The sequence below is a fragment of the Athene cunicularia genome (assembly GCF_003259725.1).
Source record: "Athene cunicularia isolate RWA chromosome 10 unlocalized genomic scaffold, athCun1 chr10_part1, whole genome shotgun sequence".
NCBI classification, from domain to species: Eukaryota; Metazoa; Chordata; class Aves; order Strigiformes; family Strigidae; genus Athene; species Athene cunicularia.
Window position 1 is genome coordinate 4,814,215 of NW_020799112.1, and position 13,331 is coordinate 4,827,545.

The following is a 13,331-nucleotide window of genomic DNA, read 5'->3' on the forward strand; positions in this document are numbered from 1 at the left end:
ATTTGTTCTCTCTAGTTTGTCAGAAACAACTTGAGAAATTTAGTGTTATACAGAGGCTGAATTCCACAGTAACAGCTGTAAAATGAACTGAAGGTCATCTTATTTTGCTGTGAAGAGCATCAAACCAATTTTGGGGCATCCAGTTGCAGGCACTTGCTAAAAGTTGATCTGAGCTGCATGCATTCTGCGTCCAGGCAGAGCGTGTATGGCCTTCATTCTTAATTAGGTTTCTTCACATTCCTATACAGGAGCTTAATATTTTCTGTTAAAACAGATTGTATGATAAAAAAGGCTGTTGTATTGGCTTATAGAGAACAAAGCATGCATCGACATATCTATATAACTGTCTTTGCTAATTTTTTCTAATTAAACATTATTTACAAGTGGAAAGTGTAGTTTGTCAAGATTTTTTGCACTGATTTAATATTGTTATTCGTGTAGGGTAGAGTAAATGTTTGAGATGCATGTACTGTAGGTTAAATTTCAGTATCTGTTGATTTCTCTGTGATGGAAGTTGAAAGCTCTTGATCTTAGCAATAAATGGTAAATTTTACCTTGTGACCTAGGAAGACTGTAGTGCCTGAGTTTCTGTAAAATCCTCTATTGATGACGATTGTAATTCTTTAATATAAAGAGCTCATGGTTGTCAGAGAACATAACTAGGTTAGTGACCCTGACCAGGCTTTTGTGACTATTGTGCTGGAGCCCTGTGTGTGTTAGAAGTTCCTTGAGTACAAATGGAGTCCAGATGTTTTAGCTGGCTAGAGTCTTGGGGCAAAGTTCTTGGTGCGCACATCCTTTTTCTGTCACTTTTTTCCAAGATTGAGACTATATAATAGAACTGCTCTACTATTACCAGTATTGCTGGCTTCTAAACACTGCCTAGCTGCTTATTCGTAACTTCACAGAATTCCAACATCAGTGGCACTTGGATTTGGAGATTCAGAGACATGAGATGATTGAAGTATAGGCATGTATGTGTTACATATTAAAACTATACTTAGCTTTGCAGTCCAAAATAAATGCAGAACTAGCTTTAAACCTGATGTGTACATGCTGTTTCAGTTTTTTCATGCTAAGAGATTCCATCTTTAAATGTAACAATATATGGCTTCCACAAAGAGAATGGTAAGTAAGGTTATTTTAGGGGCTTCCCATTGAAGTGTTCTGCTGGTCATTGATTTTAGATAAGATGTTTGTGATATGACACTGTACTGTGGTATGTTTGCTACAATTCATGGTCTCTGCATGTAACAGAGACATTGTAGACAATTCATGGTCTCTGCATGTAATACAACCTGTGTACAGATAAGGTTCTTCAGTAACAATTTTATACATACCATGTACATGACAATTACAGTCAGAACATGAATTCTAGCAATGTTACAGCTACTAAATATATAGAGGATTATAACAGAAAACATGTCTTTAATTCCAGTAGACCACTTCTGTCTTGAAAACTAACAGTCATTCAAACTAGTAACCTAAGTACTTTCACCTGTAACATGTACTTAATGTGTTATATTAGTTAATCAAGCAGGAGTCAAAGTAGGGTGGACAGAAACAGATTGCCTGCTCTCTGACAAATTCACCAGGAGAAACAGTAGTTGGCACAGATTTATTCTCATACCCAGTTTGATGTTAGGTTCCCATTGTTAGTGCATGATTCATTTCACCACTTTATCTTTTTCTACACGTTTTGATGTGTATCCATTTCCCTCTGTGATTCTTGTTGCCTTTAAGCCAGTGTTATTGTGAGCTTGATTTAAGGATGACTCTGAGATTGTCTTCTGTGCTGCTCTTTGTTGTTGATGGAATATTGTAAACCTGGTGTAAACCTGGTGACATGCTATAGAAGCTATTATACTTCAGTTAAACAGAATAGGAAATATGAAAAATAAGTAATTGAAAAATTAATGGATTGAATAAAAAATAGCTAGGAAGCATTCAGTACTTTATTTTGAAACCTTAGCCTCTGTATTCATAGTTTGTCACTTGAGTTGCAGTTGTCTAACAAACGCAATGAATAATTTGATCTACACTTTCATGTACCTTCTTATTTTGAATATTGAATAGGCATGTCCATTCAGTGCTTTAGAAGCCTGATCTTGAGGTGCCTTGAGCATTTATAACTTGATAGTTTATTTCTAAGTGTCTGGGTCATGTGCTGCAGCCTTTTAAAAGTACTGTTGCAGGATTTTCACTCGAATCAAGTCTGCAGCATGGGGTGTAACAGAATGAACGTTACTAAACAATTACTAGCACAGAAAGGAAATGAAAGGTGAAGAAATAATCTGATACTGCAGTGTCAGTGTTCCACCTTTGAGTGGAATGGATCAGATCTTTCAGTGACTCAGCTTCAGGAGTGAGAACACTGTGAGAGCCTGCCTTTAAAGAACCAGTTCAATGAGGTAACTTTTTAAAAGGCTTTTGAATTGAAAACACGGCTTTGAGTTTTCTTTTTACAGCCCCAAAATAATTTTCTATTCATTTTTCAGAAATTGCACATCAGAAGGCTGGAAAAAGAGAGCTATCGATACCACTGTGCCCTTCCAAGAGGCAGAAGAGCAAACCTTATTATTACCAATAGGTATGAAGTTTTGAAGGCTTTCTAAGGGCTTATCTTGGTTTCAACTTGGGGATTAGACATCTGGGCTATGTCTAAACTGATTGCTAGTCTCTGCATATGTATTTTCCTTATCCAATATCTTCTTGATTCTTTTATAATTTGTTTTCTTTATGGAAAATGGGATATGGTAATAATGTATGTCAGTACTAGATACTGATTTAAGACGACAGTTTACTCTGTCAGTGACCCTTTCATCATACTGGAGGGAAATATTATTGTTTCTAGTTTTTCAAATTAGCTTGTGATAAGTGTTTGCAGTCAAACCAATTTTTTGATAATGCACATGTTTACAGTCTTGCTAATTAAAGGAAACTGTAAATGGAGTCCTAAATTTGTGTACAAGAATGAAAATTATTATTTAACACATCAGACAATTTTTAGAATTCAGAATGTTACTAGTCTTGGTTATGCAGTTTGAGGATGCAAAACTTTCTAAATACCTTTAGATCATGCAAAGGAACGCATGGATTATGATCTCCACATCCCAAATTCCACCAGCTTCCACCTTGCCTGAGTGTATGAGATAGGCTCATCCATAATGAGCCTACAGGAGGCATCCTACCATGTTTGTTGTATAATGACTAGCACATTGTTCTGTAATGGCTACATTGCTCATGCTGTGGCTGAACAAGGTTTTTTCAAGATACTGACAAAGCCTTTTGCAGCTTCAGATAAATTTGCACTTCTCTCCTTATCTCAGTTCTTCTCCACATGCGTAAAAGTTATAGTTTAACTCCATTCAAAACTGCCATCTGTTTTTGTCATAGTGTGCTAGCTGACATTGGAGCTTTGAAGTAATTGAAGGGGCAGCTAGCTAGCAACTGTAAACAGTAGCAGCTGATCATCTATCAGTCTGGTAGTAGTTGTGTCACTGTGTAGGTAGTATGTAGCTGTTTGACTGCCTTCATCTGGTAGAGGCTGGCTTTGAGGAGCTGGTTTGAATTAACTGATGACCCTCTGGTATCTAATTCTAGTAAAATGTTTTGATTTGGAGGACTGGGTGGGTTTTGATTCAGTTGGCTTGCACATACTATGTGATATCATAGATCATCTATGAGTCCTAAGGACAAAATGATTATCTCAGAATACATATTAAGGAAATATGGCTCCATTGTGACTGACTGGATACTTTAAACCACATAGAACATGCCTTCTCAAACAGATTTTCTTCATTTTGTTTTGTTTTTCTGGCAAGGTTCTAGTCCCAGGGAGAAACTGAGTATTAACTTTTTTTCTTCTGAACAGGAGAGTGATATATATAAAAGAAGTGGAAATCTTAGGCCATTTAACAACAGAGTGGGATTACTTATTTGAAGACTTTACACGCTGTCCCTCCTATGAAGCAAATGTTTTAAAAATAACTGTTTTGGTAAGAAAAGCATGTAAACTTTTTTTATTTAACACTATTTAGAGGTCCAAACATGCTCTTATCTTATTTATAGTTCTAACTGCTAACTGTGGGACTATGAGAGAGGATTTACTTAAGATTTCTTGAAAGTGTGAGTTGGGTTGGACAGAAGCCACAGTGAAATGTAGCCTAAAGTTGACATTGAAGCCACTGAAGTACCAGATTCTGCATTCTTGTTTTGTGAGTCACCTGAAGTACATTTTTATTCCCCTCTGCAACAGGATCAAAGGATGTTCCAAAGGAAGGACAATACAGGTCATGAATGCATAAAGACAGTTCAGCTTCAGGATGAAACTACAGCAAGGGTATAGTCTTTTTTTGTCTATGTTTTTTTCCTATCAACTCCTTTCTTTACGCTACTCTTAACAGTTGTTGAAACTCAGAATGTAAAAAAGCTGATAATGTTCAGAGACCATTATAGAATAGGCTGCTGTGCCTGAGGACTGTTTACCATACTTTCATATTGAATAATGAGTTTAATCAGGAGAATGATGAAACAAGATAGTTTAAAGCATTCAGAAGAGTATATGCAATAATAATTTAAGGTTGAAGTTGCATAGTCTTGTGTCTTGTATATTAAAACTTTCTAAATGGAAAATAATTCACAGAATCATTCAGGTTGGAAAAGACCCTTGAGATCAAGTCCAACCACCAGCCCTACTCTACAAAGTTGTCCCCTACACCACATCCCCCAGCATCTCATCTAAACGACCCTTAAACACATGCAGGGATGGTGACTCCACCACCTCCCTGGGCAGCCTATTCCACTGTCCGACCACTTTTTCTGTGAAAATTTTTTTCCTAATGTCCAGTCTGAACCTCCCCTGTTGCAGTTTAAAGCCGTTCCCTCTTGTTCTGTCACTAATCACCTGTGAGAAGAGACCAGCACTGACCTCTCTACAATGTCCTCTCAGGTAGTTGTAGAGAGTGATGAGGTCTCTCTCCCCTCAGCCTTCTCTTCCTCAAACTGAACAGACCCATCTCCTTCAATCGCTCCTCATAGGATTTATTCTCCAGGCCCTTCACCAGCTTCGTTGCCCTCCTCCACACTTGCTCCAGCACCTTGATCTCTCTCTCATATTGAGGTGCCCAAAACTGGACACAACACTCCAGGTGTGGCCTCACCAGTGCAGACTACAGGGGGGCTATCACCTCCCTACTTCTGCTGGTCACACTATTCCTAATACAAGCCAGGATGCCGTTGGCTTTCTTGGCTACCTAGGCACACTGCTGGTTCATGTTCAGCTGCTTGTCAATTAGAACCCCCAGATCCTTTCTTCCAGACAGCTCTTCAGCCTGTAGCCATGCATGGAGTGGTTGTGGCCCAAGTGCAGGACCTGGCACTTGGTCTTGTTGAAGCTCATCCTGTTGACATTGGCCACCAATCCAATCTATCCAAGTCTCTTTGTAGAGCCTCCTATCCTCATGCAGATCAACACTCCTGCTTCACTTGGTGTTATCTGCAAATTTACTGATGATACACTATATGTCCTTATGAAGACCATCAATAAAGATGTTAAACAGATATGGTCCCAGCACCGAGCCCTGAGGAACACCACTTGTGACTGGCTGCCAGCTGGATTTAACGCCATTGACCATCACTCTCTGGGACCGTCTATCCAGCCAGTACTTGATCCAGCAGACCATATGCTCATCCAGGCCATGAGCAGCCAGTTTTTTCTGTGAGAATTCTGTGAGGAACTCTGTCGAATGTTTTTCAACAATCCAGGTAGACAGCTTTTCCCCTGTCCAAAAGTCGGGTCATCTTGTCACAGGAGATCAGGTTTGTCAGGCAGGACCTGCCTTTCATAAACCCATGCTGACTAGACTTGATCCCCTGGTTGTCCATTACATGACTTCTAATGGCACTCAAGATGACGTGCTCCATGACCTTCCCTGGTACTGAGGTCAGACTGACAGGTCTAGTTTCCTGGATCCTTCTTCCCACCTCTCTTGTAGATGGGTGTTACATTTGCCACCCTCCAGTCCAATGCAACCTCCCCAGTTAGGCATGACTTCAGGTAAATCATGGAAAGCAGCTTGGTGTACTAGGTAAAGTTCATTGTGGTCTCGAGGATTCAACATACCTCTGAATTCTGCTAGCTCTTCATTATTTCAAGATCACTGGACCAACCCAATAAGTGTACCTTGTATGAAAAGGCTTACTTAGATTTCTCACAACTCCCAGCCTCCACCCTCCCCACACCTGGGTTTTCTACCATTTATCTCTAAATGTTTGTTCATATTGATGCTGGAGGGTGCTTTTGTTCTGTGAGTGGGTGGGTCTCATAGCTGACTCACATAAGCTGAACTAACAATTTGTATGAATTCCAGGGTATGTCAACAGTAGAAAGATTTACCTAGGAAATCATGTGTCTTAACTGTAGTTTTGTATCAGATGATGAGAGAGGAGGAGTTCTACCTGATACCAGAAGTTAAATCAGTTAGATCCACAGCATCGTGGAAGGAAACTTGAAATTGTAGCTTCAGTAAATGGCAAGTCAGCAGCTAGAATCAGAATAGGGGCCCAATTGCTTCTATTAAATTGATAGAGCCATCTGAAAGAAGGGGTTAGACCAAGAAGGAAAAGAGAATTGCTATCATTTTGTAGCACTTTATCTATTGGAAGAGTCTATATTGTTTCTTTACTGTTAGCAGAAGGAACTTTTTCTTTAGATTTTTCTTGCAGCATGTCTTCCAAATCACACTTTTGATTAACAACTTTAAATCCTTTTAGTTTGTCTGTTTAGTGTCATGGCCAAAGCTGGAACATTGTACAAAACACACAGGCCACACTAGAAGGATATTTCCTAGTGTTTAATTGTCTTTTTTCTGTTATTGCTTAACTGCATGTTCCTTTACTAGTGTTTATGCTGGTATGTAGACATCGAAAATAAATTTTTCTGTCCTGAAGTGCAACACTACCCAATTACCTTCTGCGGGTTTCTGTTTCTTATCACTATTACTCTTCATTTTGCCATCTCACTTCTTTGCCTAGATCCTACTTGTTAAAATATACCAATTTGATAGAAAGACACATAAAAAGTATGCTTCACAAATAATTGTCACTTCTGTGAAGGCTTCTGTTGTGCCCTCTGTATATGCCTGAAATATGTGTCTTTAAGATCAGGTTAAGTTTCTCTGTGGCTTCCTTTTTCTTTGTCTCCCCTAAAATCAAACAGGGTTTGTCCTTCTTTTAGTCCTCTGAATCTTTCTCAAGCCTCCATGAGTTATCTGAAATCCATAAATGTTTTAAATACTTCAAGTACACCTGATGCACATTGCCCATCCAGCTCGACTTATTCTTTAATATTGATTGTTGTATAAAATGAGTTTTACTTTTATTGAAATCATGGATTAAAAAAAGCCCTTACAAGCATTTCAAACCCTCAGCTTTCACTAAATGCTGGAATTAGGTAAAATCAGTGACCATCCAAGCTTACCCCAGTACATTTTGTTTAGGTTCCCTGCCCCCTTGCTGCCCCTCCCTCCCCGGCGTTTATGCAAATCACATTGACACTAATTTTCTCAGACTGGAGATATATCGCTATGTTAATGTTATGTATGTACATTTTATGCAGGATGTACAATATGTTTAATGACAGTTGAGACATGAGTTTTATTTTAACTATTAGATTGTTTGAGTTCAGGAATTAAATAAAAATGACTGGCTTAGTTGCACTGCTTTGTTCAGTTAAATTGTTTCAAATTTTAGAATTATTGTTAGGTTCTATTTTAATTTATCCTTTTGTGGATTTCAACTAACTATCCAGTTTGAGAGTGCTTTTCCTTGTAAATATTTTCAAAAGTGTCTGCCATCATTTATATCTTCTTTTAATTATTGTGAATGATTTTTCTGTATTTCCAGATTATGATAATGCAAACCTCCTGGTTGTTTCACCTGAACATAGTCCTATTCCTCAGACTGAATGTAGTAGTTGTAGGCTCTCAGTACTTTCCTATCCATTTTACAAGAGGAAAAAATGGCTTAATTTCATCTGATACTAAATTTTCCTCAAAAGACCTTATTCTTACAGCATTTAAGCTTTCACTAAAAATGATGTGTAGCAACAGAAGCAGGATGTCAGGAGTTGACACATACTGATTAATGGATCTAGGATGTTGCAGTATTTGATCAGTATATTTAAGAGACCTTTGATGCCATAATATTGAAAATTTATCAAAGGCAGAAGGAATGCATCCTTACATTTGTGTTAGGGTATATTATTTATATGAAGTAGCTGTGTAAATGCTAACTGCTGATGTACCATGTATGTGTGTTAATAGTACAGGCTGTAACTCCCAGCTGTGTAGGCTGACTGGACATGAGTTTCATGCTGGATCTGTAAATGGCTTGACTTTGAAAGCCTCCAGAGCGTAGTATTGGAAAAAAGTCATTTGCTTATCTGTTTAAGATTAGATCACTTTTATTGGGGTGCTGCCTGAGGACAGTTTATCTAGTTAAGTGTAAATAATATTGTTAATATTGCTACTCAAAAAATCAGAGTAGATTGATAATATCACTGATGCTTTTTTCCGGGTTGAATATTATGCATGTGGATCAGAAGCTATGTATCTAACTTAAACTAGCCAGTGAGTGTGTTGGTTTTAATGTTTGTGGAATTAGCTATTTTTAGTATTTTTATTTGTGGAATATATTTATTTACGGAATGTATTTATTTAGTATTTTTTATTTGCAGAAGAAAAGTGCAGATTGTGTGCTTTAATTTTCTTTCTTTCAATATGTTGCTTTACAGAGGATTTGTTGTGCCATTCAGGAAGCCCAGGCAACAAGAAAACAACAAAAGTTGGTGAAGCAGGCATCCTCACAGTTGAAGAAACCACGAATGCTATCTTGATAATGACAGGATTTGTTGCATTTGACCTTTAGTATGCAATTTTATCCCTAAAATTGATTAGAAGCAACATGGAAACATTGTGCAGAAAGTAAAAGGTAAAATATCTGAGGTCTTCCTTCAAAGTTAACAGCCATAAACACCTTATTTTAAGAAGCTATGCTTTTTAAAGCCATGGATTTCATTATTATAAAAAATGCATTTAAGTTAAAAAAATTACAACTTTTGCAAAAATATTTCCCCACTCTGAAATTTTCTGCCCCTTTTCCTGTCAGAATATCATATTAAATGGATTCTAAAATAAAGTGGTTATCTGATTTGCACTCTGTGTTTTACAAACAGATTGTAGTAATTGTGGTTATAGAGTTTTGTAAAATCGCTAAAAGTACTTGTGTTACTGTTTGAAAGTAATTTAAAACTATTTTAGGCAGCTTTCTCTTTAAATTTTGAAAGACGTGTACACCATTTAGCTACTATAGTTTCAACCCTGTCTGTTTAGTATTTGAAAATACAGCACTGGAGCAACATAAGAATGAGTATATATGAAAGAAATAGTCTATTGTTGTCTGGAAGTGCTTACTTCGGAATGTTGTCACTTATGCTGTAAATGAAAATCTGCACTTTAAAAATGGAAAATATTATTCACCTGTAATGTTTATGTGTTTGGTTTTGGTTGTATCACTGTAGTTTAAAGACTTCTCCAGAAGGTACAGCGCACTGGTTTTAGACAGCATTGTATGTCAAAAGCTTAAATCAAAGTAATTAGCTTTCCATATCTCAGTGTATAGTTACTCCACTGGAAGAGTGCCATTTCATTAAGCTAAAAGTCACTTCTGATACAATATTTTTATTGCAGTTTTTCTTCCTGAAGACTGTTAGCATTCAGTTTAGCAAGATATTTAAGCACATTTAAAGTATATGCCTGGTTCTTAATGGCATGAATAATCCCAAGAACTTCATTGAGACGAGTTCTATTCTTAATACTAGGCACATACATAAGTAACTGTCTGGGTCAAGGACTACATGAGCAAACAGATTTGAGTTCAGTGATCAATGAAGAGCTCTTGCTGTACTTTGAGGTCTTTGGCTCTCAAATAAGATAGAAAGTGTCCTGGCAAATACTGGTGAAAATTTGCTCTTTCCAGCTTCTCTTGGAAAGAATGTTTTTTACTTAATTTTGTACTAGGTAATAGCTATAGATACAATTAATTAAAATGGCAATATTCTTGTATAGATCTATTCAGTAAGTGGAGCAATCATGAGAACTAGGCCTGGATTTTTAACTCTCTCTACACTTAAGGGCTGATTCTATGAATGTATTCTTAACCTGTACCTATGATCTCACTAAAACTAAAAAGCATAAGGTCTTTGAAGGTAAGCTTCCAAACACCATCTGAGAGCATCTGTAGAAATGATTCTTTTTCTATTGTATGCACATGGCTATTAATCTGATTTGCTATGATGGAAAAAATGTGGTACAACCTTTCATTCTGTGATATCACCTATTTTCTAGAAATCACTGCTCAAACGTTAACTAAATTAGCTGTCTATGTATTTCAAGCCCGTGATTAAAAAAAAAAAAAAAAAAGACAATAAATTTTTATATGCAATTATTTGTGCTATGATTTTAAATGTTGTTGCTTTTAAAGTAAGGCCTGGATGGGTGTTCAGTCCTTGCAACTGTTTTCTGTCTCCTGCTTGAGCTGTAGCCTCCTTTCTGAAACTTTCTCAATCCCTTCCGTCCTGCCCTCTCTCCCCCAGCATGCTCAGTTGCTTCCTAGGTAGAGAACAGTATGTCCTTCCTCAGTGTAGATCTAGTTCAACCTAGTAACCATTTTAAAGGACAGTAGCAGAAAATAATAAAATGAAACTGTCTCATGTAAATACATGTTAACATGCTTTTGCTTATGATTTTTATAACCATCTAATGCTTTAAAAAATAAAAAAAGAGAGAGACATGAGAACTTTCGGGATAGGTAATGGGTATATGTGCTTCTTCATAGGGTGGTGCTATGAATTCCACTTAACTGTAGGCTTTTTTTAGGGAGTATTTTAGATAATTCTCATTGAATTTCTGTCTGATCTGGAGACTAGTAAGTCTTCACATGCTGAAATGTTGTATTTTGAAAATACAGTTAATTTCTTTACTAATTTATTAAATGAGCTTTGTTCATTTTTCTGTTAACTCTTCAGAGGTATTTTCAGGATCTCTTGCAATAGGAATTTTAATTGGATTTTATTCAGACTTTTTCCTCTCAAAGGGACCCTATATTAATTAAGTTTACTACTGCCAGTCATTTTCTACAGAATTATAGTAAGCCAAATACTTAAAACTACTTAAGTTTTAAAAGAAGAAAATACCACCACTGCTGCCCCCAACACACAAAGCCACTCAGATTGTGGAATCTCCATCCTTGTAAATATTAACAACCTGAGTCAACATGGTCCTGGACAACTTGCTGTAACTGACTATGGTTGGGCCATGCAATCTCAAGAGATGTCTTCTAACCCCAGCTGTTCTGTGATTCTTTTGCAATAAGAAATCTGAAATACCCATGTCTCCTCCAAAAAAGAATGAACATGTGAGGTTCTGTTTCCTGGATTGATTTAAATTTTAACCATCAAAACAACTTTAAACCTTTCACCATCATGTTTAACCATTTTCTCAAAACTTGCAGAGTCTGAAGAATGGTGTATTGCAAACACTGAATAGGGAGTGGTTTAGTAGCAAGAGATTAAATAGTTTTAGAGGGGATTAATTGTGAAGTTGAAGGAGAGGATAAATTAAGTAATTCAGCTTAACAATTGTACCAATATTTATATTTAATTGCTGGCAGTAAATATGCCTTTTTTTGTAGTAGAAAAACAGTGATTACACTAGGTATATCTTCATTGTGGTCTTTGGTTGAGAACAAGGATTATTTATGTAACAGGATCTTGGGTCACTGAAAATTAAAATTATTTAATTTTAAAAGTGAAAACTGACTTGTACAGCCTTTTGAAACTAGCTAGCATCTGTTTGACAAAATAATTCTTTCAACAGTTTATAAAATTGCATTTAGTCAAACCTCTGTGTGAAGACTTAAACTGGAATAGATGCCAGTGGACTGACCACTTCAAAAGAAATTTTAATATAAGAAACAAGTGGAGGGATTTGAGAATCAACATATACAACTTCAGGTTCCATGGGAGAAATCAAAGCTTTAGTCTCTTTATTAAAATTTCCTGGGCAAAGGTGTCCTTTTGAGGGAGAGGGCAATTATCATAATCATACAATGCCACCAGCACATGAAGGGCAGATTGAAGGAAAAAAAATCTATTAGGTGTCTAGATGTAAAATAAAATTTATCCAAGTATATGAATATTGTTGTTTAATGATCCTTATGTAATTCTCTTCCTTGGATTATGGATTGTATTTGCATAATCACTAAGTAGCAATGATGCAAATACACAGATCTCCAGACTTCAGCATTTGTTATCTCTGTGCTGCAATTTGCTCCTGTTTTGGAGTTTTCAAGATGTTTGTCGGCAAGTAAGACGGTAGCTTAATCTAGTCACCTGTCTTGTCTGAAGGAGAAAAGCTTAAATATGAAAGGAGAAATAACTCTAAAAAGGAAAGAGTTGACCTATTCAAAGAAACGTGAATTTAAAACTTGATTCAGTTCATTGTATCCTCGCCATTCCTACATGTTGCCAAGTAAACTTCTACTCTATTCTTTCTTATTTATTTTAGAGTGTGAATGTTCATTGTCTATCCTGATAGAGTTTTCATATTTTCATTGGGGCAGGGGTGCAAAGAAGTTATCTGTAAAATGGCTAATTTGTTAGCAGTAAGAAGCTGGTTAAAAAGCTAATGTGATATATTGAAATCCTGATACAAATTCCTTTTACATCAGTAACTGGAAAGATACCTCATCTATTTATGAAGACAAGCTGTGATACTTGAAAACAATAACTGTTGAATTTTAACAAGGAAAATAAATTTTTGTTTGGTTTTCAGTCAGGGAGGCAGAACTATTCCCAGACACTTTACTGGAGTCAGCAGATGGAACACTGGAAATTCTCTTTACTGATAATACGAGAACACTCAGATTCCAGTGTTCATCTTTGTGTGTGTGTGTGTGTGTCCATATTTTTTCTAGATTGCTGCTCATCAAAGGTAAGCACAGTAAGGATGTATTATTCTGAAAAATGCTTGTCCCAAAGAGACTTGAAAAATAGGGAAGCTGCTTATACACTGTATAATGTAGTGTACTTCTGTGGGGTTGAAACGTTTCCCCATCAGGTATGATATAAATTCCTCTCATATATAATCAAAGCTTTATAGGTAAATCATTGAGCTGTGCAGGTCCTCGTCTCTGCTCTGATAAATGTGGCCCTGAATCTGCCCTTGACTTAGTTGATGTATGAGGACTGTATAATGCTTATAAAGCTTCCT

General features: G+C 36.7%; 1 protein-coding gene across 1 annotated transcript in view; it reads left to right on the top strand.

Annotated features, from left to right (window-relative positions):
• The window catches only part of VPS13C (vacuolar protein sorting 13 homolog C), a 95,944-nt gene extending 84,822 nt beyond the window's left edge, over nt 1-11,122 (top strand). The window contains exons 82-85 of the mRNA XM_026856017.1: nt 2,499-2,590; nt 3,875-3,998; nt 4,259-4,342; nt 8,795-11,122. Of these exons, the coding sequence (XP_026711818.1) occupies nt 2,499-2,590; nt 3,875-3,998; nt 4,259-4,342; nt 8,795-8,896 (402 nt within the window). The 3' untranslated portion in view covers nt 8,897-11,122. The remainder of the gene's footprint in view (nt 1-2,498; nt 2,591-3,874; nt 3,999-4,258; nt 4,343-8,794) is intronic.
• The last annotated feature ends 2,209 nt before the right edge of the window (nt 11,123-13,331 follow it).